The sequence below is a fragment of the Salvelinus namaycush genome, chromosome 23, assembly GCF_016432855.1.
Source record: "Salvelinus namaycush isolate Seneca chromosome 23, SaNama_1.0, whole genome shotgun sequence".
NCBI classification, from domain to species: Eukaryota; Metazoa; Chordata; class Actinopteri; order Salmoniformes; family Salmonidae; genus Salvelinus; species Salvelinus namaycush.
The window spans coordinates 36862417-36890361 of NC_052329.1; the positions used below are offsets into that span (position 1 = coordinate 36862417).

General features: G+C 43.3%; 1 protein-coding gene across 1 annotated transcript; it reads right to left on the bottom strand.

The window, feature by feature from the left end:
• Positions 1-22202: 22202 nt before the first annotated feature.
• Positions 22203-24751, bottom strand: LOC120018391 (mRNA decay activator protein ZFP36-like). The gene is made up of 2 exons (XM_038961563.1): positions 24624-24751; positions 22203-24355 (listed from the first exon to the last, which is right to left on the bottom strand). Exons 1-2 carry the CDS (start codon positions 24654-24656, stop codon positions 23294-23296), a joined length of 1095 nt encoding a protein of 364 aa, XP_038817491.1. The 5' UTR covers positions 24657-24751; the 3' UTR covers positions 22203-23293.
• Between the last annotated feature and the right edge of the window lie 3194 nt (positions 24752-27945).

Consider the following 27945-nt stretch of genomic DNA (forward strand, 5'->3'; position numbering starts at 1 on the left):
GCAACCAACACCTGCAAATATGCATGGCTTTGCCAAGGCATTTCTCAACTGTGTGGAATCAAATTCCATCAGGACACCATTGTGTACATGCTATTTAAGTGGTTGCTTATTGTGTGAGTGGAAAGAACTCTGGGACAATACTTGAAGAGTTCCTGGTGCAAGATTTCTGAGGTCAAGTTGAAATTGGAGCCAGAAATGTGATTTTATTGTGTTTGCCTTTTTATATGCACCTCGTAATGACCACCCAGGGCTAGGGTTTCACAAAGGAACATCAAACAGGAACGTTGGTCTGAACTTCTGCAGGTTATCAACACATGGGTTGTGAAAGATGTCTTTTTTTAGAAAACAAGGAGATGTGAAACAGGCTGACAGGGTATTTCTTTTGCAGAAGAGAGTGACGCAAAGTATGCCGTGTACAGATCATCAGCCAATAGCAGGGTTCAAAAGGAGATGGCCTCACTATGTGAGAGTATTGCTTTGGTGTGGGTGTCTGTTTCCCTTTTTTGAGTCCATTTATACCCCTTTTATCACTTCCTTGTACATGCTCAATAGTAAAAGCATAAGACAATGAAAAATAGCTCGGGAGATGGTATGTCGCAGTGGTGAATTATTAAAATATATTTGTACTCCTGTAAGATATATATTTTTATTTACAAGATGGGTTGCCCATCACTTGATTCCAGGTGACTCTGGGCATCCTCCAAAGAGCACTATTTATTCCCACCCTGGAAAGATAAAGTCGTTTTTATTGAAAGGCATGCTGGAGACTGTGAGGATAAAAATGGCAAACTTCTAAACTGGTTTAGAGCCATCTCATTGAATGCAGCTGCAAGGCAGAGAATGAGCTGCTTTAGCTGTGCTTGTACAAAAATGAGTAGAGAGGAGGGAAATAGCTGTCCACTGACGTCAACGCCCATGAGTGGAAGTGCTCTCCTTTTATAGCCACATTCTCTTTCTCTGGTGCATTCCTTAGAAGAGCACTGCGCCCCAGCACCCTGGAGAGAGCCGTGACGCACACACAGGGAGAAATAGAGAAGTTTGCACATGCCGGCCATGAGGAAAGGGAAGAAGAATTCCCCCTCCCAAAGCTTTTACTTTCAATCGACAGGCTCAGTGATCTCAAAGCTCCTTATGTTTGAGGAAATGTAAGAACAATTTTACTTTAGAATGGACTGAGGTCACACTGAGACTTGGCAATGAAGTTTGATGAGATGCAGAAATGTGCCTTTACAGGCACCTTTGGACTACTACTGAATCTGCTCTGCATTGTCAAAACATGATGGACTACAATTACACTGTGAAGAAGATTGCTGTTATTTAGTAGAAAGCACAGAATGATACATGTACTTTTACTTCTGATTAAAAAATGTATTCCCTTCCCCCCTTGGAACAGAATGGCACCAAATGACATGCCCCAGCATTATATTGTTAGGGACAGATTGAAATGTACTGAGGGGGGAGGGTGGTCCAAAACAGCGGAGGGTTGTCAAACTTTAAAAAAAAATTGCTTTTGGGACGGTTGTGTGTGTTTTTTAATTTATTGGTCACGGGAGGGTAGTGCGTTTTTTCCCTGGTTTACTTTCGCTCTTCTGCTTGTGTTATCCCTATAAACAATGGCTTGACTTGCTTTTGATATAACCCTAATACATTTAGAAGCATTTGTCAAGGTTTGGTATGGTGTGGCTATTATTAAGATGTAGCTATTACAGGCCTATGATATGAAGGCAGTGTGCCCCGGCGCTCCAACTGACTCCAGCAGTTGAAATTGAGGTGAAGAAGACTGTTTCAGGCCTAGCAGAGTTACTCCTATAATCAAACAATATAATGCTTATCTTTATACAAAATATTTGGATAAAAAATGTACGAATTAGCCTCCTTCTGTACATTTATATCTGCATAGCAGATGCAGTAGCCATCTGACATAAATAAATACATGTCGGTGTCGTAGCATGCCACCGGCATATCTAGCTCTCTCGATCTCTGGGGTTAGAACTAAGCTTTTCTTTCTTTTTAAATAGGCTCTATATATGTATTTATTAAAATATTATTATTCATACAGTGGACACGTAAACCTATAGGCCTATGCATGCAATGCCCTGATACATTTAGTGCTCAAATCTCTGACAGATGAACTATGTGGTAGACAATAATTATTTTAGGAGAGTAGCTAAAAATCCCCCCAAAATAATCCATTGGGCTATAAAGGTTTGCCTACGCTACACATCGAAACACAAGGAATAGTGTTTTTGTCATTTGTTAAAGGCCTGTTTTTAAAGATACGTAAATGTGGCTCATTTGGCCAACATCCCTCTTTTATTGATGGCGCTGTGCGCGCCAGGTCGGATCTGAATGCAGATGGATGTCCGTATATATTTTTTTACTGACAAATAAAATCAATAAATTAATTCAAACTGTGCAGCTGCCAATTGATGAATGGGAAGAGACATCTGTTACAAACACCAACGAGTTTAATGACATTCCGAGAATGTCATGCCAAGCCTTCAATACTGAAGCCTTCAAGGTAGGGAGAGATGCATTTTCTGTTTGTCGAAATTGTCATTGTCTATATATTGTGGTGTTGAAAATGCAAACCATGATATTGAAGTGCCTGAAGTCAGTATGCTTTGTTTATTGGTTGTGTGGTACATTGGCACAGAAGCCTGTTGGTGGAAAATTCGTTGCATATATTTTATATAATTATAAATATGGCATCAAAATCTTGAAAATCTGATTTCCCCCTAGCTGATCATTGTCTGCAGCCAGATCTGATCATAGTGTAATGAAACAGGCAGGGAGAGTGAGCTCATCTGTGGTGGTCGGCGAACCATCTGGCCCATAGCCCTGCATGGCATCAACTGTGCACAAAAACATTCTGAAATTGCAATGTCAATATCCATATTTATTCACACAGGGCCTACAGGGCTATAGTTATTGTTATTTATGGTTGTAAACAATTTGTTGAGTTCATTTATAAGGTGGTTACATTTATTTTACAGTACATGGGGAGGGCCATGTGAAAATATTTGTAACGTGCATTTAAAAAAATGTTATGACACATTGAGTTGGACCAGCCCCCCCCCCCCCCCCCCCCCCCACAACAAATGTCGATCTGTCCCTCACTATAGCCTATATCCCATGGCCTGACTTCCCACAACACCACATGAATAAAGTCAACACACCACAAAGTCTTCAATGCAGCCTCTCTCAGATCAACTTGATTAATAAAGCCAAACACATTTAAAGCCTATTTCCTAACTCTCTGATTCTTTAGCCAATTTGCCACATTGTTTAGTTATTTGTTTAGCTTAGACGCTCAGCTCAAAGATGTGCCAACTGCCCACACACACACCTGCTAAAATACACATTCATATACAGTGCATTTTGATTTGACTTGAGTGAAGTTTTATAGCTAGCCCTGAATGATTATAATAGCACAGGGAGTGCACCATCCAACCTTGAATGTGCCTGACTCAAAATACAAAACTGTAGCAGTGCTTAAATGTGACTGTTGCGATAACTTCTCCATCGCTCATATTTCTGTGCACACATGCTCCACATTAGATAGGTAGGAATTCTCCCTCTGTGTTGTTCTTGGCCGGAGGAGTCTTGATAGGATTTGACACTGACTTGCACTGGCAGAATAGAAACCAGACTTGTTTCCATGACGCTGAACATGCCTGTTTCAAGAGGCTTTTGCAATTAATCTTGTGTCGCCTCAGTAACTTGTGCAAATAGACCACTTCTACCTTTGAACTGCTGCTCGAGCAATCACCTCTCAGCAAATGTTGATAGAGAGCGGTTCAAATTGACTGCTTTCTAACTGTTCATATTATGGTGCTCCTAAATTAACTTTCCTACTGTGACTCATGTTTGTAAAAAAAAGTTTGCCTGTTCGTGTTTGTTACTGTAGGCAGAAGGATGTGTTTTAGAGACATGTACTTTTGAATGGAAATAACTACCTTGGTCAAAACACTGCTTTTAGTCATACATGTTTTTCGACAGCCTGTCTGCCCAACAAAACATTGTCCTGACTAGAATATTTATTATTCAAATTATACTTTTGTAAGGCTTCAGTGTTTCATAATAGTAGACTGTCTAGTAGGTCTACTATCTCCTCTTTGCTTGGGAGGGTGGGTCTTGACAGTGCACAATGTAGCTCATGGAGTAATGGATTTTGTTTATATTTTATCTCTTACTAGTGGGTAAACATTGATGTTGCGAGAGGTTTGGTCTCTGATTATGGATCTGCTTGTTTGCACTAAGACAACCTTGCCAGGGCAAGTCAGTTAAGAACAAATTCTGATTTACAATGACGGCCTAACTCGGACGACGCTGGGCCAATTGTGCGCCGCCCTATGGGATGCTCAATCACGGCCAGATGTTGATACAGCTTGGAATCGATTCAGGGCCTGTAGTGACGCAACTAGCACTGAGTTACAATGCCTTAGACCGCTGTGCCACAACCTCACTCTGTCAAGAGGCTTAGTGAACCTTATGTATAAAATATGACTTTTCCGATCCCATCATGTTCTTCCTCTGTCCCCATTATGAGGTTCTTTAAAAACAGTTATTCTTTTGGGTTTAGGCCACAAGGCCAGTGCCCCCAAGTGAGTTATTGCAGACCCCTAAATGTTTCTAAAGGCATTGTAAGAGGGAATGGGGATTAGGATCAGTTTGCCATGCTAATAAATGATTGTACTGTCAGTCCACAATAGATAGCCATAGAGCTCGCCAGCTTGTAGTCCTAAAGAATGGAAATGAGTTACCTCTGGTTCGTTCGGCTATTCATATGGCGTAAATTAATAGGGAAACAAACAAACATCTCTCTGGTAAGAAGGGTGGGGGTGTATGCCTTATGATTAATGACTCATGGTGTAATAACAATAACAACAATAACATCAAGTCCTTTTGTTCACCTGAACTAGAATTCCTTACGATCAAATGCCAACCACATTATCTTCCAAGAGAATTCTCTTTGATTACAGTCACAACCGTGTATATCCCCCCCAAGCAGATACCTCATCGGCCCTGAAAGAAGTTCACTGGACTCTATGTAAACTGGAAACCATACATCCTGAGGCTGCATTTATTGTAGCTGGGGATTTTAACAAAGCTAACCTGAGAAGAAGACTTCCTAAATTCTATCAGCATATTGAATGCGTGACACGGGCTGGTAGCATTCTGGATCATTGCTAGTCTATCTTCCGTGATGCATACAAAGCCCTCCCCCGCCCTGCCTTCGGCAAATCTGGCCATGACTCCATTTTGTTGCTCCCAGCCTATAGTCAGAAACTAAAACAGGAAACGCCCGTGTTCAGGTCTGTCCAACGCTGGTCTGACCAATCGGATTCCACGCTTCAAGTTTGCTTCCATCACGTGGACTGGGATATGTTCCGGATAGCCTCAGACAACAACATTGATATATACGCTGACTCGTTGAGCGAGTTTATTAGCAAATGCATCGAAGATGTCGTACCCACTGTGACTATTAAACCTTTCCTAACCAGAAACCGTGGATTTATGGCAGCATTCGTGCAAAACTGAAAGCGCGTACCCCCACTTTTAATCATGGCAAGGTGACTGGAAACATCACCGAATACAAACAGTGCAGCTATTCCCTCCGCAAGGCAATCAAACAAGCAAAGCATCAGTATAGAGACAAAGTAGAGTCGCAATTCAACGGCTCAAATAAGAGACGTATGTGGCAGGGTCTACAGTCAATCATGGATTACAAAAAGAAAACCAACCCCGTCACGGACATCAACGTCTTGCTCCCAGACAAATTAAACAATTTCTTTGCTCGCTTTGAGGACAATACAGTGCCACTGACACAGCTGGCTCTCCTTCTCCGTGGCCAACGCGAGTAAAACATTTAAACGTGTTAACCCTCTCAAGGCTGCCAGCCCAAACGGCATCCCTAGCCGCGTCCTCAGAGCATGCGCAGACCAGCAGGCTGGTGTGTTTACGGACATATTCAATCAATCCCTATCCCAGTCTGTTGTCCCCACATGCTTCAAGATGGCCACCATTGTTCCTGTTCCAAAGAAAGCTAAGGTAACTGAACTAAATGACTACCACCCCGTTGCACTCACTTCTGTCATCATGAAGTGCTTTGAGAGACTAGTCAAGGATCATATCACCTCCACCCTACCTGATACCCTAGACAATCTCCAATTTGCTTACCGCCCCAATAGATCCACTGACGATGCAATCGCCATCACACTGCACACTGCAGTATCACAACTGGACAAGAGGAATACCGATGTAAGAATGTTGTTCATTGACTACAGCTCAACATTTAACACCATAGTACCCTCCAAACTCGTCATTAAGCTCGAGACCCTGGGGGCGGCCCGTCAGGACTTCCTGACGGGTCGACCCCAGGTGGTGAAGGTAGGAAACAACATTTCCATCCCGCTGAACCTCAACACTAGGGCCCCACAAGAGTGCGTTCTCAGCCCTCTCCTGTACTCCCTGTTCACCCATGACTGCATGGCCATGCACGCTTCCAACTCAATCCTCAGGTTTGCAGACGACACTACAGTGGTAGGTTTGATTACCAACAACGACGAGACGGCATACAGGGAGGAGGTGAGGGCCCTCGGAGTGTGGTGTCAGGAAAACAACCTCTCACTCAATGTCATCAAAACAAAGGAGATGATCGTGGACTTCAGGAAACAGCAGAGGGAGTACCCTCCCATCCACGTCGACGGGACAGTTGTGGAGAAGGTGGAAAGTTTTATGTTCCTCGGCTTACACATCACGGACTAACTGAAATGGAGGAGGCTGAAGAAATTTGGCTGGTCACCTAAAACACTCACACACTTTCCAGATCCACAATCGAGAGCATCCTGTCGGGCTGTTTCACCGCCTGGTACGGCAACTGCACTACCCTCAACCGCAAGGCTCTCCAGAGGGTAGTGCGGTCTGCACAATGCATCACCGGGGGCAAACTACCTGCCCTCCAGGACACCTACAGCACCCGATGTCACAGGAAGGCCAACAAGATCATCGTGGACAGCAACCACCCGAGCCACTGCCTGTTCACCCTGCTATCATCCAGAAGGCGAGGTCAGTACAGGTGCATCAAAGCTGGAACCGAGAGACTGAAAAACAGTTTCTATCTCAAGGCCATCAGACTGTTAAACAGCCATCACTAACATAGAGAGGCGGCTGCCAACTTACAGACTCAAATCTCTGGCCACTGTAATAAATTGACTTAATAAAGGTATCACTAGTCACTTTAATAATGTTTACATATGCTACATTACTCATCTCATATGTATATACTGTTCTATACCATCTACTGCATCTTGCTTATGCCGCACGGCCATCGCTCATCCATATATTTATATGTAAATATTCTTATTCATCCCTTACATTTGTGTGTATAAGGTAGTTCTTGTGAATTTGTTACATTATTTGTTAGATATTACTGCATTGTCGGAACTAGAAGCACAAGCATTTCGCTACACTCGCATTAGCATCTGGTAACCATGTGTATATGACCAATAAAATTTGATTTGATTTGGGTTTTGGGATAAACAGAAAATAAGGTCTAAGGTTAGCACAGGCTTAGGAGATGTTATACGTTTTGTTCTGTGATATCAGTCAGTTAACATGACCTTTGTAAATTATGAAGCCTTTATGTGCTTGTTTGTATTGACATAAATGCTCCAAAATTCACAAAAAGTGATGTTCGCTGATAAAGATTCTCATAGAGCAAAATGTATAAGTCCTAAAAAACAGAAATGAGTTACCTCTGGTTCGTTCAGCCATTCATATGGGGTAAAACACCTTATTTTTGGCATTTATCCAAAAACTCTAGAAAACCCATTAATTTCCCCATAGGCTTTGGCCAATGAGCCATGGCAGAGTTAGTGCCAACAAAATATGCCATTACTATTACTCGCTGTAATATTTCTTTACCAGTGATGCTGGATTTAAATCAGTTGTAGAGTATCATTGTTGAGTCTTAGAATCAGATCAGAGTAGAGCGTAATACTTGGGATTGATTTGTGACTCACCATGTGACCATTTATATATAACTGGGTCCGTTACACAAGGTGCACAATTGTAAATGGAGTTTGGACTGTAAATATATCCTCCTTGGCAGGAATCTACACATAGTATATAAACCAGCATAATACTCAGAGTAACGATCTTTCAAAATGTCAACTAAAGATAAGGATTTCACTAACCATTACAAAAGATAAAAGGCAAAAATAGAATAAAGAAACACACTATATGTGGCATTACACTGTTGCGGTCCAAACTGCAATGGATGGTCCACCAGCTGTCTATGTTTGCAGTGAGGCTAGGCCAAACCAAGAGAAAACACACTTCCCATTTGTGCTCTGTGTTGGTTATTTGCTTTTACTGAACGCCTCTGTTGTTATGGCAACACATCCTGTGTCTGTACTGACGTAAAGGACAAGAGAAACTAAACGGACTGTGAATTTAACTCTTTATTGATGTGACTGATGGCCTGCAATCGTAGTATCCCTATAGTAGGTGTTTTTGTGTAACAACATGGTCTTCCTAGGGGTGCTGTGAGGGGTCCTCTGGTTCTACATTCTAAGTTCTTGGGTGAAATACAGAGAAAATATAATGGCAAAATCATCTGATTGACAAAAAAACATTCTGTTCTTCAGATCAAACTTTAACTTCCTCCTTGTCGACTGACACCTCTACTACCCTATCTTGGTCCGAAGAGGGCAAGGCAACAAATTGATGGCGTGAATTTGTCATATCCTTGACCTCACTTGTAGCTGTCACAATTCGGTTTACTGTGGTTTCAACAATGTTGTCTATCTCATGTGTCAACCACTGAGTGGGTGGTCTCTTTCCTTCATCTAGAAGTGAAAATCACACTAGCAGCACCATGCAAGATTACATTATCTAAACAAATAATAGCTTGTGCTCCCACTTTATAGTATATGGGCAATGTAGGTGTACATAGACAATTATTTTTGCAACTATTGATCTGTCTATCGGTGACCTGTTCAAAGGTTGTGTTTTCCCTACATATGGATTAGGACTATGTACGTACATGCACAGATAACTGATCTCAGGACAGGTTTATCTGGAGGCATTAGCATTTAGCACTGTCTCTTCACTGCTGATTGCATTGGCAGTGAGAAGATAGCATATCCAATCCATTGGCTTAGCCTGAAATCTACTAGTAGGCTATTCCCAGAAACCTCTCATTTAGAGTAAATGGCAAACTGAAAAGAATATCAGCTTTGGCAGCATATAGGGTTACTGTAACAAGTGCGCTGAGAGTCGGGAAGCAAGTTCAGGGAGTGAGTGTTTTAATAAATAAAAGCAACAATGAACACAAAACACACACAACACACCGACAAATACAGAGTCAATAACACCTGAGGAAAGAACCAAGGTGAGTGACAGATTTAGGGAAGATAATCAAGGAGGTGATTGAGTCCAGGTGAGTATCATGAGGCACAGGTGCGCGAGACGATGGAGACAGGTGTGCGGGATAATCAGCAGCCTGATGACCTAGAGGTTGGAGAGGGAGTACACGTGACAGTTACAAAGATACTGGTAATTTACTAAAGTTACCGGAATATTCAGTAGTTTTTGTAATAAAGGCAATCTATCGTAACTTTGGTTATCCATATGTCGTATTTATTTCCTATATCTGTGTCATCATATTGTCCATGAGTTTCTAGTAGATACACCGTATGGTTCTAGAGAAAATATACTAATTAATGAAAAAAGCATCTAATTAACAATGGCTTTATTTTTAATTAACTCTGCAACTCTTCACAACTGCCACCACTTTGATGCCAAAGCATTGACTACAACTATAGTTGAAGTCGTAAGTTTACCTACACCTTGACTCAAATTATGTTAATTAGCCTATCAGAAGCTTCTAAAGCCATGACATAATTTTCTGAAATTTTCCAAGCTGTCTAAAGGCACAGTCAACTTAGTGTATGTAAACTTCTGACCCACTGGAATTGTGATACAAGTGAAATCAATATAAGTGAAATAATCTGTCTGTAAACAATTGTTGGAAAAATTACTTGTGTCATGCACAAAGTAGATGTCCTAACCGACTTGCCAAAACTATAGTTTGTTAACAAGAAATGTGTAGAGTGGTTGAAAAATTTGTTTTAATGACTCCAACCTAAATGTATGTAAACTTCCGAACTGTACATATTGACATAGTAAAATAAATATGTAAAGCAAATACATACAGTACCAGTCAATAGTTTGGACACACCTACTCATTCAAGGGTTTTTATTTATTTTTACTGTTTTCTACATTGTTGAATAATAATGAAGACATCAAAACTATGAAATAACACATGTGGAATCACAGTAACCAAAAATGTGTTAAACAAATCAAAATATATTTTATGTTTGAGATTCAAAGTAGCCACTTTGCCTTGATGACAGCTTTGCACACTCTTGGCATTCTCTCAACCAGCTTTGTGAGGTAGTCACCTGGAATGCATTTCAATTACCAGGTGTGCCTTGTTAAAAGGTAAGTTGTGTTGTGACAGGGTAGGGGTGGTATACAGAAGATAGCCCAATTTGATAAAAGACCAAGTCCATATTATGGCAAGAACAGCTCTGATGGTGCCGAAAACATGGCTGACGTTTTACATTCTCCCAACCAATTGTGCTATTTTGTTAGTTTTTTAGCATTTTTAGCATCTTATTTTTTTACTTATTATTTACATAATGTTGCTGCTACCGTCTCTTCTGACCGAAAATAACTTCTGAACATGAGAACAGCGATTACTCACCAGGGACTGGATTAACGAGTCCGACGAGAAGGATATCCTGCTTTCACTGGAACAGGCCCAGTGTTGCTATTCCCTCCAAGGCAATCAAACAGTGTAGTTATTCCCTCCACAAGGCAATCAAACACGCTAAGCGTCAGTATAGAGACAAAGCAGAGTCGCAATTCAACAGCTCAAACACGAGACATATGTGACAGGGTATACAGTCAATCATGCATTACAAAAAGAAAACCAGCCTTGTCGCGGACACCGACGTCTTGCTCCCAGACAAACTAAAGAACTTCTTTGCTCGCTTTGAGGACAATACAGTCCCACTGACACGGCCTGCTACCAAAATCTGCGGGCTCTCCTTCTCCACAGCCAATGTGAGTATAACATTTAAACGTGTTAACCCTCGCAAGGCTGCCGGCCCAAACGGCATCACTCCTCAGAGCATGCGCAGACCAGCAGGCTGGTGTGTTTACGGACATATTCAATCAATCCCTATCCCAGTCTGTTGTTCCCACATGCTTCAAGAGGGACACCATTGTTCGTGTTCCCAAGAAAGCTAAGGTAACTGAGCTAAACGACTATCGCCCCATAGCACTCACTTCCGTTATCATGAAGTGCTTTGAGAGACTAATTAAGGATCATATCACCTCCACCCAACCTGACACCCTAGACCCACTCCAATTTGCTTACCATCCCAATAGGTCCACAGACGACGCAATCGCAGTCACACTGCCCTAACCCATCTGGACAAGAGGAATAACTATGTAAGAATGCTGTTCATCGATTACAGCTCAGCATTTAACACCATAGTACCCTCCAAACTCGTCATTAAGCTTGAGACCCTGGGTCTCGACCCCTCCCTGTGCAACTGGGTCCTGGACTTTCTGACGGGCCGCCCCTAGGTGGTGAGCGAAGGAAACAACATCTCCACCCCACTTATCCTCAACACTGGGGCCCCACAAGGGTGCGTTCTCAGCCCTCTCCTGTACTCCCTGTTCACCCATGACTGCATGGCCATGCACGCCTCCAACTCAATCATCAAGTTTGCAGATGACACTACAGTGGTAGGCTTGATTACCAACAACGACGAGACAGCCTACAGGGAGGAGGTGAGGGCCCTCGGAGTGTGGTGTCAGGAAAAGAACCCCACACTCAATGTCAACAAAACAAAGGAGATGATCGTGGACTTGAGGAAACAGCAGAGGGAGCACCCCCCTATCCACATCGACGGGGCAGTAGTGGAGAAGGTGGAAAGTTTTAAGTTCCTCCGCGTACACATCACGGACAAACTCAAATGGTCCACCCACACAGACAGCGTGGTGAATAAGGCTGAAAAAATTGGGCTTGTCACCAAAAACACTCACAAACTTTTACAGATCCACAATCGAGAGCATCCTGTCGGGCTGTATCACCGCCTGGTACGGCAACTGCTCCGACCACAATGGCTCTCCAGAGGGTAGTGAGGTCTGCACAATGCATCACCGTTGGCAAACTACCTGCCCTCCAGGACACCTACACCACCCGATGTCACAGGAAGGCCAAAAAGATCATCAAGGACAACAACCACCTGAGCCACTGCCTGTTCACCCCACTATCATCCAGAAGGCGAGGTCAGTACAGGTGCATCAAAGCTGGGACCAAGAGACTGAAATACAGCTTCTATCTCAAGGCCATCACACTGTTAATCAGCCATCACTAACATTGAGTGGCTGCTGCCAACATACTGACTCAAATCTTTAGCCACTTTAATATTAAAACATTGGATGTAATAAATGTATCACTAGTCACTTTAAACAATGCCACTTTATATAATGATTACATACCCTACATTACTCATCTCATATGTATATACTCCACTCTATACCATCAACTGCATCTTGCCTATGCCGTTCGACCATCGCTCATCCATATTGTAACGGTTTTGACTTGAGGTTATTTATAGGGGTGCCAGGTAGGTTATGCCTACCAGAGAAAGCATTGGTTTCTCCTTTTAGTTTGGGAGGGAATGAGTCCCATCTGGTCCGTCAAGTCACACCAATACAAAGGACTTATGTAAAAGTAAGGATGAAAATATACTTTTCATAAACCCCTTAAAACATTGGAAAGAACTTCAAACAAGTGTATTCTTTTGCGTGGTTGTATTAACAACATAAATGATCACACACAACAATATAACAATTAATGCACTTATGTTCATTTAGAAATGTCCTGTACCTCGGGCATAAAAAGAGTCCAGCCCGGTAAATAAGTTCAGTGACTCAAGTGACCTTAGTCACGCAACGTTTGTCCGTAGCATAAACCCAGTATATTCATACACTCAAAATAACACTTATTTTGTAACACAACTATAAAGCGTATCAAAGACTAACCAAATAATAATACGTCCTCACAACTACATAAATCACAGTATACATCACCCCAAACAAATGAAATACCGTGTACAAAAAGTTGTAGTCAGTCGGTCAGTCAGACAATCCGCCAACAGATCTCCAGCGGAGAAAAGGCCACGAAAACCAACGGAGAGTTGTAGTCCACAGACGCACAGAGTGGATCCAATCCTGGGTAAACTCGCTTTAAGGCTACAAAACACACTGCAAGGCAACAAACAAACGTAAGAGCGAAGTTTCATGAACTGAAGGTAGTACACATCCTCATTCATGTCTCGATCACAACTTCACCTTTGCGCAGCTGATGCTGGCTATTTAATGGGGAATTAAAGGGGAAGCGCCCTATTAGAAGGAGAAGCACTGAGACGGTTCAGAAATATTCAGGGCCGTCACAATATATTTATATGTACATATTCTTATTCATTCCTTTACACTTGTGTGTATAAGGTAGTTGTTGTGAAATTGTTAGATATTACTCCACGGTCAGAACTAGAAGCACAAGCATTTCGCTACACTCGCATTAACATCTGCTAACCATGTGTATGTGACCAATCAAATTTGATTTGATTTCAGATCCACGCCTTTTGTGTGAAGAAAAGACGCAGGAAAAGGGGCCGCAGATCGGGCAACCTTCTGAGAATCCGTAGGCGAGCAAGTAACCTCCCATTGCAATCCATTCTTCTTGCTAACGTGCAATCATTGGAAAATAAAATTGATGACCTACGATTAAGATTATCCTACCAATGGGACATCGAAAACTGTAACATCTTATGTTTCACCGAGACGTGGCTTAACGACGATATGGACAATATAGAGCTAGCGGGATTTTCCATGTACCTCTGGTAAGACGAGGGGTGGGGGTGTCTGTCTATTTGTCAATAACAGCTTGTGCACGATGTCTAATATTTAAAAAGTCTCAAGGTATTGCTCGCTTGAGGTAGAGTACCTTATGATAAGCTATAGACCACTCTATCAACCAAGAGAGTTCTCATTTACATTATTTCATAGCTGTCTATTTGCCACCACCGAACACTGCTGGCAATAAGACCGCTCTCAACCAGCTCTATAAGGCCATAAGCAAAGAAGAAAATGCTCACCCAGAAGTGGCGCTCCTAGTGGCCGGGGACTTTAATGCAGACAAATTTTAATCAGTTTAACCAAATTTTTACCAGCATGTCACGTGCAACCACAGAAAAAAAATACTAGACCACCTTTACTCCACACACAGAGATGCATACAAATTTCTCCCCCGCCCTCCATTTGGAAAATCTGACCATAATTCTATCCTCCTGATGCCTGCTTTCAAGCAAAAACTAAAACAGGAAGTACCAGTGACTCGCACAATATGGAAGTAGTCAGATGACGTTTTGCTAGCACAGACTGGAATATGTTCCAGGATTCATCCAATGGTATTGAGGAGTACACCACCTCAGTCATCGGCTTCATCAGTAAGTGCATCAACGACGTCATCCCCACGGTACATATCCCAACCAGAAGCCATGGATTACAGGCAACATCCGCAGTGAGCTAAAGGTTAGAGCTGCTACTCTCAAGGAGCGGGAGACTAATCCGTACGCTTATAAAAATCTCGCTATGCCCTCAGACGAACCATCAAACAAGCAAAGCGTCAATACAGGATTAAGATTGAATCCTACTACACCGGCTCTGATGCTCGTCGGATGTGGCAGGGCCTGAAAACTATTACGGATTACAAAGGGAAACCCAGACGTGAGCTGCCCAGTGACACGAACCTACCATACGAGCTAAAAGCCTTTTATACTCGCTTCAAGGCAAGCAACACTGAAGCATGAACGGGAGCACCAGCTGTTCTGGATGACTATGTTATAATACTCTCAGTAGCCGATGTGAATAAAACCTTTAAACAGGTAAACAGGACGTGTACTTAAAGCATGAGCGGACAAACTGTCAAGTGTCTTCTGACATTTTCAACCTCTCCCTGACTGAGTCTGTAATACCTACATGTTTCAAGCAGACCACCATAGTTCCTGTGCCCAAGCAAGCGAAGGTAACCTGCCTAAATGATTATCGCTCTGTGGCACTCAGGTCGATAGCCATGAAGTGCTTTGAAAGGCTGGTTATGACTCACATCAACAGCATCCTCCCAGACACCCTAGACCCACTCCAATTCGCATACCGCCACAACAGATCCACAGATGACGCAATCTCAATCGCACTCCACACTGCCCTTTCTCACCTGGACAAAAGGAACACCTATGTGAGAATGCTGTTCATTGATCATTAACACCATCATTAAGTTTACTGACGACACAACAGTGGTAGGCCTGATCACCGATAACGCTGTGACAGCCTATAGGGAGGAGGTCAGAGAACTGTCAGTGTAGTGCCAGAACAACAACCTCTCCCTCAATGTGAGCAAGACAAAGGAGCTGATTGTGGACTACAGGAGGACCGAGCACGCCCCCATTAACATCGACGGGGCTGTAGTGGAGCGGGACGAGAGTTTCAAGTCCCTTTGTGTCCACGTCACCAACGAACTATCATGGTCCAAACATATCAAGACAGTCGTGAAGAGGGCACAACAAAACCTTTTCCCCTTCAGGAGACTGAAATGATTTGGCATGGGTCCCCAGATCCTCAAAAGGTTCTTCACCTGCACCATCGAGAGCATCCTGACCGTTTGCATCACCGCCTGGTATGGCAACTGCTCGACATCCACCTGTAAGGAGCTACAGAGGGTAGTGCGAACGGCCCAGTACATCACTGGGGCCAAGCTTCCTGCCATCCAGGACCTATACAATAGGCAGTGTCAGAGGAAAGCCCATAAAATTGTCAGAGATTCCAGTCACCCAAGTTAGACTGTTTTCTCTGCTACCGCATGACAAGCTGTACCGGAGCGCCAAGTCTTCTACCCCCAAGCCATAAGACTGCTGAACAATTAATAAAATCGCCACCGGACAATTTACATTACCTCAACTAACCTGTACCCCTGCACACTGACTCGGTACCGGTGACCCCTCTATATAGGCTCATTATTGGTGTCCCTGAACAAAGGGGGGGTCAAAATCAAAAGTAACAGTCAGTATCTGGTGTGGCCACCAGCTGCATTAAGTACTGCAGTGCGTCTCCTCCTCATGGACTGCACCAGATTTGCCAGTTCTTGCTGTGAGATGTTACACCACTCTTCCAACAAGGCACCTGCAAGTTCCCGGACACTTCTGGGGGGTTTGGCCCTAGCCCTCACCCTCCGATCCAACAGGTCCCAGACGTGCTCAATGGGATTGAGATCCTGGCTCTTCGCTGGCCATGGCAGAACACTGATATTCCCCGTCTTGCAGGAAATCATGCACAGAACGAGCAGTATGGCTGGTGGCATTGTCATGCTGGAGGGTCATGTCAGGATGAGCCCGCAGGAAGGGTACCACATGAGGGAGGAGGATGTCTTCCCTGTAACGCACAGTGTTGAGATTGCCTGCAATGACAACCAGCTCAGTCCGATGATGCTGTGACACACCGCCTCAGACCATGACGGACCCTCCACCTCCAAATCGAACCCGCTCCAGAGTACAGGGATCGGTGTAACGCTCATTCCTTGGACGATAAACGCAAATCCGACCATCACCCCTGGTGAGACAAAACCGCGACTCGTCAGTGAAGAGCACTTTTTGCCAGTCCTGTCTGGTCTAGCGATGGTGGGTTTGTGCCCATAGGCGACGTTGTTGCCGGTGATGTCTGGTGAGGACCTGCCTTACAACAGGCTTACAAGCCATCAGTCCAGCCTCTCTCAGCCTCTCTCAGCGACAGTCTGAGCACTGATGGAGGGATTGTGAATTCCTGATGTATCTCGGGCAGTTGTTGTTGCCATCCTGTACCTGTCCAGCAGGTGTGATGTTCAGATGTACCGATCCTGTGCAGGTGTTGTTACACGTGGTCTGCCACTGCCAGGACGATCAGCTGTCCGTCCTGTCTCCCTGTAGTGCTGTCTTAGGTGTCTCACAGTTCGGACATTGCAATTTATTGCCCTGGCCACATCTGCAGTCCTCATGCCTCCTTGCAGCATGCCTAAGGCACGTTCACTGAGATGAGCAGGGACCCTGGGCATCTTTCTTTTGGTGTTTTTCAGAGTCAGTAGAAAGGCCTCTTTAGTGTCCTAAGTTTTCATAACTGTGACCTTAATTGCCTACCGTCTGTAAGCTGTTAGTGTCTTAGCGACCGTTCCACAGGTGCATGTTCATTAATTGTTTATGGTTCATTGAACAAGCATGGGAAACAGTGTTCAAACCCTTTACAATGAAGATCTGTGAAGTTATTTGGATTTTTATGAATTATCTTTGAAAGACAGGGTCCTGAAAAAGGGACGTTTCTTTTTTGCTGAGTTTACATATTACTTCAATTAGCCCGACTAACCGGTGCCCCCGCACATTGACTCTGTACCGGTACCACCTGCATACAGCCTCGCTACTGTTATTTTCACTGTCATTTTACTGTTATTTTTATTTTGTATTTCTGTACTTATCTATCATTTACCTAATACCTATTTTTTACTTGAAAATTGCACTGTTTGTTAGGGCTTGTAAGTTAGCATTTCACTGTAAGGTCTACACCTGTTGTATTCGGCACACGTGACAAATGAACTTTGATTTGATTTGAAATATGCAAAGAGACATGACAGTCCATCATTACTTTAAGACATGAACTTTCAGTCAAAAAAAATATCAAGCGCTATGATGAAACTGGCTCTCATGAGGACTGCCACAGGAAAGGAAGACCCAGATTTACCTCTGCTGCAGAGGATAAGTTCATTAAAGTTACCAGACTCAGAAATTGCAGCCCAAATAAATGCTTCACACAGTTCAAATAACAGACACATCTCAACATCAACTGTTCAAAGGATACTGCGTAAATCAGCCCTTCGTGGTCGAATTGCTGCAAAGAAACCACTACTAAAGGACACCAATAAGAAGAAGAGACTTGCTTGGACCAAGAAACACGAGCAATGGACATAAGACCGACGGAAATCTGTCCTTTTGGTCTGATGAGTCCAAATTTGTGTCACGCCCTGACCTTAGAGACCCTGCCATGGAAGCAGGCGGAGGCAGCGAAGGAGGACCAACGGCGACTCCGAAGTTCACAACCACGAAGGAAGCCCGGGTTGGTCAGCGAAGCCGAGGGGCAAGTTTGAGAGCGAAGAGGAGTATTGGGATAGACTGAGCGAGGAGTATTGTGAGATAGCTGAGGGGAGTGATGAGGTATAGTGGATGGTTTGGTGTCTGGAGCAAGACAGTCGCCGTGAGGAGCGTGGGACCAGTCAGGCAACATGTTTTGCGGAGATACGCAATGTGTCTCCAGTGCGCATCCACAGCCTGGTACATTCTGTTTTAGCTCCTCGCACTTGCCGTGCGAAAGTGAGCACCCAGCCAGGACAGGTTGTGCCGGCTCAGCGCTCCTGGTCTCCAGTACGCCTCCTCGGTCCAGGATATACTGTGCCGGCTCTACGCACTGTGTCGCCAGTGCGCCTTCACAACCCAGTGCGTCCTGTGCCAGTGCCCCGCACTTGCCGGGCTAAAATGAGCATCCAGCCAGGATGCGTTGTGCCAGCTCTACGCTCCAGACCTTCAGTGCGCCTCCACGGCCCAGTATATTCTGCACCGGCCATACGTACTGTATCTCCAGTGCGCCTCCACAGTCCAGTACGTCCTGTGCCTCCTCCCCGCACTCGCCCTGAGGTGCGTGTCCTCAGCCCGGTGCCAACTGTACCGGTCCCACGCATCAGGCCTCCAGTGCGCCTCCACAGTCCAGAGCTTCCGGCGACAGTTTCCAGTCCAGAGCTTCCGGCGACAGTTTGCAGTCCAGAGCTTCCGGCGACGTTTCACAGTCCGGAACCTCCTGAGACGGCCCACAGTCCGGAACCTCCTGAGACGGTCCACAGTCCGGAACCTCCTGAGACGGTCCACAGTCCGGAACCTCCTGAGACGGTCCACAGTCCGGAATTTCCTGAGACGGTCCGCAGTCCGGAGTCTCCAGAGACGGTCTGCAGTCCAGAGTCTCCAGCGACGGTCTGCAGTCCAGAGCCACCGGCGACGGTCGGAAGTCCAGAGCCTCCGGCGACGATCAACGGTCCGGAGCCTCCGGCGACAATCCACGGTCCAGAGTCCCCGGCGACAATCTACAGTCTGGTTCCTTCGGCGATGATCTATGGTCCGGTTCCTCCGACAACGATCTATGGTCCGGTTCCTCCGACTACGATCCACATTCCGGAGTACCCGGCGACTATCTACAGTCTGGTTCCTTCGGCGATGATCTACTGTCCGGTTCCTCCGGCAACGATCTACGATCCGGAGTCTCCGGCGACAATCCACGGTTCGGTTCCACGGAAGCAGAGGGATCAGCAAGCAGAGCGGGGTCTACGCCCCGAACCGGAGCCGCCACCGAGGATAGATGCCCACCCGGACCCTTCCGTCATAGAGTCAGGTTTTGCGGCCGGAGTCCGCACCTTTGGGTACTGTCACGCCCTGACCTTAGAGAGCCTTTTTATTTCTCTATTTGGTTAGGTCAGGGTGTAATTTGGGTGGGCATTCTAGTTTTCTAGTTTTCTATCTAGTTTCTTTGTTGGCCGGGTATGGTTCCCAATCAGAGGCAGCTGACTATCGTTGTCTCTGATTGGGAATCATACTTAGGCAGCCTGTTTTCCACCCTAGTTTATAGGATCTTGTCTTAGTATAGTTGCTATTTAGCGCTACAGAGCTTTACGTTCATTTCGTGTTTTGTTGTTTTTTGTTGTCATTTGAAAATAAAGAAAAATGTACGCCTACGACGCTGCACCTTGGTCTTCATCTAACAACGGACGTAGCAATTTGAGATTTTTGGTTCCCACCGCCGAGTCTTTGTGAGATGCGGAGTAGGTTGACGGATGACCTCTGCATGGGTGGTTCCTACTGTAGATTATGGAGGAGGATGTGTGATGGTGTTGGGGTGCTTTCTGGTGACACTGCCAGTAATTTATTTAAAATTCAAGGCACACTTAACCAGCATGGCTACCACAGCATTCATCAATGATACGACATCCCATCTGGTTTGTGCTTAGTGGGACTATCATTTGTTTTTCAACAGAACAATGACCCAACACACCTCCAGGCTGTGTAAGGGCTATTTGACCAAGAAGGAGGGTGATGGAGTGCTGCATCAGATGATCTGGCCTCCACAATCACCCAACCTCAACCCAATTGAGATGGTTTGGGGTGAGTTGGACCGCAGAGTGACAGAGAAGCAGCCAACAAGTGCTCAGCATATGTGGGAACTCCTTCAAGACTGTTGGAAAAGCATTCCTCATGAAGCTGGTTGAGAGAATGCCAAGAGTGTGCAAACCTGTCATCAAGGCAAAGGGTGGCTACTTTGAAGAATCTAAAATCTAAAATATATTTTGATTTGTTTAACACTTTTTTTCTTACTACATTAATTAATTAATTTAACCTTTATTTAACTCGGCAAGTCAGTTAAGAAAAAATTCGTATTTACAATGCCGGCCTACACCGGGCAAACCCGGACCCTGCTAGGCCAATTTTTAGCCGCAATATGGGACTCCAATCACGGCCGCTTGTGATACAGCCTGGATTCGAACCAGGGTGTCTGTAGTGACGCCTCTAGCACTGAGATGCAGTGCCTTAGACTGCTGCGTCACTCGGGAGCCCATGATGATACATGATTCCATATGTGTTATTTCATAGTTTTGATGTCTCCACTATTATTCTACAATGTAGAAAATAGTAAAAAATAAAGAAAAACCCTTGAATGAGCAGGTGTCCAAACTTTTGACTGGTACTGTATATTTCATGCTGAAACTCTCATATTAATCACCAATGGTTGATCGTTTATATTTAGCATAATGTTTTCCAGCTGTGTCATTCTATTATTTAAAATCATATTTTTCAATTATTTCATAAAACTCTATTTTACATGTGATAAGGCCGCACAGAGGGCCAGAGATAATTACAGACACCTATGATAATCTGAGGTACCCAAAAGAGCCACTAGATGTATTTTGATAGATTACATAAAATCCTTGAAAGATAACAAAATTCTGGTAATTTACTGGTAAACATCTAAAGTTTCCAGTAATATACCCTCCCTTTGTAACCCTAGTTATGTGTTCAGGGTTGTTTTTTGACCCCTACTTTATTCTTGGAGAAGGAATTTCTGATGATCCCATCAGAAATGTGCAGCGTATAGACTTTTGAAGACCTTACTGGGTTGAGTAAGAGTAGACTATTGACGCAGGGAGGTTGATTCAACACTATAAACCTCACATTTCAAATACAAGGTATAAGGAAGCGCTTGCATTGCTCTTTGTGTTCATCCTGTGCCCATATTAAAAACTCCTCAATAAAACTCTGTCAGCTATCCTTATTTGACGGGACACATCGCAAAAGGAGATTTCCGGAGTTCATTTTTAATAGAAGGCCTTTCTGAAGCAATCTAGTCATATCTGACATCAGAAACATTGATACCCCATTTGGGGATAAAAATTGCAAGTATTGGTTTACACTCAAGTGTATACAGAGCAGAAGGAAAGACTGTTAACCACGACAACCTTGCCAGTGAGTAAACACAAGGGTGAGCACCCTTGAGGAAATGGTGTCCTAGGAGAGGAATGTCATATATGACATGCACTTGACCACACAGCTAGGTTACAGCTCAGCTCCCTATCAACACATTAGCTCCAGCATATACGCATGGCTAGTTATGAAACTGAGCTCTATGCATGCAGGATAAGGAGTAAGTTGTTGTTTTGGGTCAAATGCCTTCAGTGACTGACACAGTATTTTGGCCAAATACAGGACCTATCACCCATTTGTGTTGACATAACACAAATAACACAAATCTCCAGAAAGATATAGACTGGTTGCTCACAGCTTACACTGAGGAATTGAGAGCTTCTTCTTTTTCTATTATTAAACCATGTATTCTGCCCTCATATAGCTTCTGTTTGTGTTGTCATCAAGTAGTAAGAAATGTTTTCCTTATTGAATCAAACTTGAGACAAACTGTCAAAAAGACAATTAAATGCAAGAAATGACATTTCTTTATCATTTTCATTTATTTCTCTTGTTTAGGCGATCAAAAATAAATTCATATTTTCTTCTCAATAATTCACACATCGTTTTTACAGACCCTGACAATTTCTTGATAAATAAGTACAAAATACATTGGTATTACCACAATAAATATCATAATAAATATATTAGTTAAGTCTATACAATTACAAAAAGCAAAGAAATGCAGATAAGTCAACATATAGTCTATGGAAATACTGTGATGTTACAGTCCCTGATGAAATAGAAGTCACCTACTACTGAGTAGGACCCAACCAGGGTTGTCAAAACATTATGTAACAAAACAGGTCTCTAAATAAATGGCAAGGTTACACAAATACCCCCTCCTAGATCTGTGACATCCACAGAGGGTGTACTAGCAACTTCTCACTTTTGTCACAGATGTGTTAAAATATGATGAAAGTCCAAAAATAATATGAAAAACTGTTCTTACACAAAGAATTTGGCAAACGTTTAAAAAAAAGAAGTGTAAAGCTTTGGTTAAATGCTACATAGAGAGACTAGTCTCCCAATACCTAGTTTAAAGTGCATATCACAGTGAGAGAATGTATTGTTGTCATTTTCCAAGTCACATTGATGGTTTGAATAGTTATTGGTATACACACGAATACCAAAAGTATAATCAGACCTGACAAACAGTTCTGTCAGCTTACTAAATGGAGGGGAGTCTTTTGTTTCAAACGATCATATATTTAAAGGACTAATCGAAGTAAGGCTACTAGGCCCTTCTCATATTGATTGAGACAGGTAAAGCTACTTAAAACATTTGTTACTATCATAACCATCAAGGTCATTTTTAAAGAAAGCAATTAATGGAAGACAAGATGAAAAGTTAAATGAAAATATACAGAATTATAAAAAAATATATACAGATTTTGATAGAAGTTTGAGTACCAAATAAATGTCACTGAGCAAGTAATTTACTAATATAAATAAACAGTATAAAGTGTTGATGCGCATCATATTGATAGGATTTCTGATTTGTGTAAGCAGAACCTTCCCAATTGATCAAGGTTCGTGTGTTGGATTGTCTCTGTGTGGTTTGGGTTTCCTAGTCAGAGAGTGACAGACGCGCAAAGACGGTGAGGCGCTTGTTGCCAGCCCCATCAAATGTGGGGGACTCTGAACCGCTGGTGCTGCCTGTGCTGGTATAACTATCCCGATCTGAGAGGGAATCTTCAGAAGAGAAGCGGTGGAGGTTTTGCTGGGTGATGTAGACGTTGTTGCGGTCCTCCATAGCGTACGATTTGTTCAGAGTGTCTGGGAAGTTATTTCCGTGGCCACAAACGCAGCGTGAGGGCTTCTGTGGCTCAACTATCATAGGGATGTTGTGGATGTCACCAACACTGGGTCGGCTCTGACAAAACTGAAATGTGTCGCGTTGGGTGTCATTGAACACTGGGGAGAGAATGTCCGCAGGGGGTGGTGACGCCGAGGGCGCACGGGTGAAGCCAAGGGGGTCGTGGAGCGCAGGGGGGGGTGAGCTGCGTGGTCCCAGGAAACCTGCGAAACTGACGCTCTGACGGAGCTGACGTGGGCTCTGATCAGCAAGTGCTTGGTTGTGGAACTTTTGGGTTAAGGGGGTGAGCTTCTCTTCGTGAATGAAGTGACAGCGGGCTCCATATGGGCAGTAGCCAAAGTTGTAAAAGGTGCGGCAGGCCTCCGTTTTGTATTTTGGGTGCCTGTACAAACCACGCAGCTCAGGCTCTCCATGTGCAAACTGACACTTGCTCCCATATTTACAGCTGCCGTTCTCCTGGAAACTACGGCACAGTTCGGTCTTGTAACGGTTGGAAGGGAGAGGTGTAGGGTTGTTCAGTGGAGGAAATCCAGGCGGTGGAGGCACTTCATCCAGGGTCTTCATTTTACCGAAGGAGAGGACACTGGATTCGGTCAGACTCATGGAGCGGTCAGGTCTGAAGGAAACCTGTGGTTGACTTGGAGCCATCTTGCTCCAAATGTCAAGTGGCCAGGGGGTATCATCGTTCAATTGCTCAGAGCTTAGACTATGGCTCTTTGGTGAGAAGAACGAAGTTGAACAGTTGAGACGAGGTACCATCGATTGAATTTGTTTCTGGGTGAATGGTTCATCTAAACCCAGATTGATCAGATTCTGTGGAGAGAAATATAACAGTCAATAAATGATCACGTTATAACCACATAATAGCCTACTCACGATGCAGACTTATAGCATATGCTCTGCTCCTCAGAAGCTTAATCGTTAAATATGTTTTGTGAATATTTCAACATGTAATCAAAGTTGAAAGTAGCCAACAACTAATAAAAAAGTCTAATTGTGTTTTTTTTTACGCACCAAATGCATAACCATAGCTTATATTACTGATCTGAACATAAATATAAACCCAGTGAATAAAACTTACCCTCGTGATAATATCGTCGATCATATCTGACATGCTTCTATGTGTTCTTGTCCGTTGAAAAGTTTTAGTTCGCCTGTCACTTTCAGCTGCAAGACACGGGCGATTGCGCTGCGCTGTTACTGCAGGACTAGCCCTTTTTATAGTTATTTCGGGCGGCAGGCGGGGTTTCCTGTGTTATCTTCCCGGACACCACTCCCGTAAAGTTTCATACACAGCAACCAGGGTTGTCGTAAAGCCCTGTTTTTGTATTTTTAGATAGCTGTGAAATGTTTCAGTTTCACCAACATTCAAACATAAACGCATCAAATAGACTTGGCTACATAATACGCCCACAAATAGTGACCCACTTGTTCATTATTTTCCTATGTTCATTCGATTTTAAGTTACGATGACGACTAGTTTTGAGATAGTAGGCTATGATTAACTACTTCGTTGCTGGACACATTTCCCCCAAGGCTGTTACCAGAATCACCCCAGACTTTTTCCTCATTGGTTTCTATGCGTGAGACCTGCTCTCTGTTTTTATTCTGTCTTTAATAATCTATTTTCTTTACTTTCATTTTCCAACAGTTATAGGCTAGCCCTCAAAGGAGGAAAGGGTAGTTATTTATATACCCTTAGGCTATAGAAATATATATGCCAATGTGCATTATTTAAACTCAATGTTTTCAAGCACATCTTCAGACAATTACACTCACATTTTGGCACAAAACAGACATGGTCAATTTCATGTAGACTACATTTAGTTGGAGACCGGATGGTGGTCATGTAGACTATAGTTCTAACAAGGTGGCCTAAAATGTATCTGTATGTCCATCTGTATGTCCATTTTCATGACAATGTAAAGACAGGTGATCTGAATCCATTTAGGCAATGACTTTAGTATGATCTTACTGTAACAAATAACATGATCCAGTAATCAGTCTGGACTTGAAACACAGGGTTTATCAGGATATGGTTTAGTTTCTGTTTGTGATATCATGTAGGGTTTGCTAAGTCATGTGTGTGGTACCATGATAAGGCTGAATAAGGTTATGTAAGTATTTTTTCCATCTGTGTTACTGGTAGCCCAATGGTAAACAGACAATGTGATTACTAATCCCTCGATAGCAGGAAACTCTTGGATAATGACAATATGTTTCTGTTTCTGCTATTTAACCATCAATGAAACCATGGGTCTATCCCTTGCCTGACATAGCACTGTTCACACGCGTGAGAAACGCATCTGAATTTATGTGGCTAAATAAGGAGTTTTGGCATTAACTCAGCTGCTAACTACTTTCCAACACCAATAAAGTAGGTGCAAGAATGGCCCGATTTTAAAGTGTGGAATAACCCACTCTTTCTTGATTAGTAGACTACATTCTGAGAGTATTTTGTACATTAGTTGTGCTACACTTGCTCATGTAAATAGTGTCAAGTTGAAAAAGTTGAGAGGGTTTAAAAACATATCCAGTCAAAATATATCCAGTGACAGTGTCCCATGGACCAACTGGCCCATGTTGAGTTGACCTACAGTTCTTAGACGTGACTGTATCTCTATTTGTCATGTGGGTTTGTTGTCACACAGTTCATAAGTCTAACAAGGAAGTGCGATAGAAAGTCATATATTTACTTTGAAATGCTTACACTTGGATGTGTGTTGAGCTCTTTCAATTGAGTCATTTGATTGCCAAACTACCTAATGGCAGAAGGGACACTGTTTCAACTATTCAATGTTTGAGGAAACTGCTCATTTTACTTAGACCCTATCACTCCCTCAAAATGCTTATACATTGACTTCAACATCGTTGTTGCTGGAGTGTTTTTGTATAATCTGGTTGTGTCCTAAACTTTAAAGCCTATATTTAACTCAGTATTATGGTTGTATTATGGAGACAATGTGAGGGGAAATGGCTGCAGAGACTGGCCTAATGTGTAGTAACTCCTGTATACATATTCCTGTAAGCCAACTACTCATTGCCTATATAGCCAAGGGGTGGATGTGGAACTGAAACACAAACTTGACGCAGAAACACTCTATGTCCCTCCATCCCAAGACATAATATGTCAGTTTCCCACCTTAGTGGTCACAGTGTACCTTTCCTTTACATTATGTCATTATCCCAACAGCAGTGTTACATGTCCATCAGGGTCCCTGAAAAGCTCAAGTTTCATCAATTGCAGGCAGCATAACTCCCGGCCACAGAAGCAGGTAGGGCAGGCATGCCTACTCATGTCCAGTTAAAAATAACTACAAGCTTCCACTACCTTGTCAAATTTGGTTGGAAATTATATTTAAAAATGGATAATGAGAATCTGAAAATGTTTTATTCCTTGCCTTCTCTTTCCCTTTTTTTCTATTTTGTTTCCCAATCCACTTCTTTGGTTTCTCAAACTGTGAAGTGGTGTGCATCTTTCTCCAAGTTTATTTTCTTCCCCGGTCCCAAGAGTATGGAAAGTTGCTCCTAGTGAGTTGGGAGGGGCGCGGCACACTTGCTCATACACACGTGCACACACAAATATACATGCTAGCTAAGCCCCAAGGGACATTCTATAGTGCGCAATAATGTGCAATACGCCAAGCTTTCCATTGGGGCTTTCCAGTCTTAGCAAAGGTACAGTTTATACACTATAGATATCCCAATAGGCATGTTAAGGCAGGAACCCCCTTATGAACACTCATGGTGACATGTGCATGGGGTGGGATGGCTGTGGTATGAATTAGGGAAATGATTACAAAAACGTATGCAAAAAAAATCTGACAGAATTGAAATTGATACATTTTATAAAGCACCTTTTATAGCTTGTATTAGCAGCCCAACAACGTGTGAAAATAGATGAGTCAAAGCAAAACTGTAAATGTAACTCCATGTAATGCGTACAGAAATCACGTTTTGTGCGTTGCGGATTGTTACTGAAAATCACGTATGCCATGTCCTTTGTCCCAATTTCCACAAATCATTAACCCACACAATCATTCACCGATACCACTTATGCTAAGTGACCTGGGAGTGACTCAAATGGCCCAGTTATCAAATGTCTCAGCGAAACTCAGTGTTTTTATGCTGTAGTTATCTTATGGTTGACAAAATTGTCAGCTCATAGTGAGCTGCTCTTATTACAACTCTTCTCAATGCTCGTCAAGACATAAATAAGTGAAGGGTTGTTTCCAGATACATCTGTGTTCAGCACTGTCAATAGACTCAACACCTAAATCCAGTAGTCAGTATTTACAGAGCCTTCAGAAAGTATTCGTACCCCTTGACTTTTTCAACATGTTGTTATGTTACAGCCTGAATTTAAAATGTATTAAATTGAGATTTTGCGTCACTGGCCTACA

Coding starts and splice junctions, on each gene's coding strand:
- LOC120018391 (XM_038961563.1), bottom strand. CDS start 24,656: ATGTCAGATATGATCGACGATATTATCACGAGG. Junction 24,356..24,623: donor TCGACGATATTATCACGAGG/GTAAGTTTTATT, acceptor TTCTCTCCACAG/AATCTGATCAATCTGGGTTT.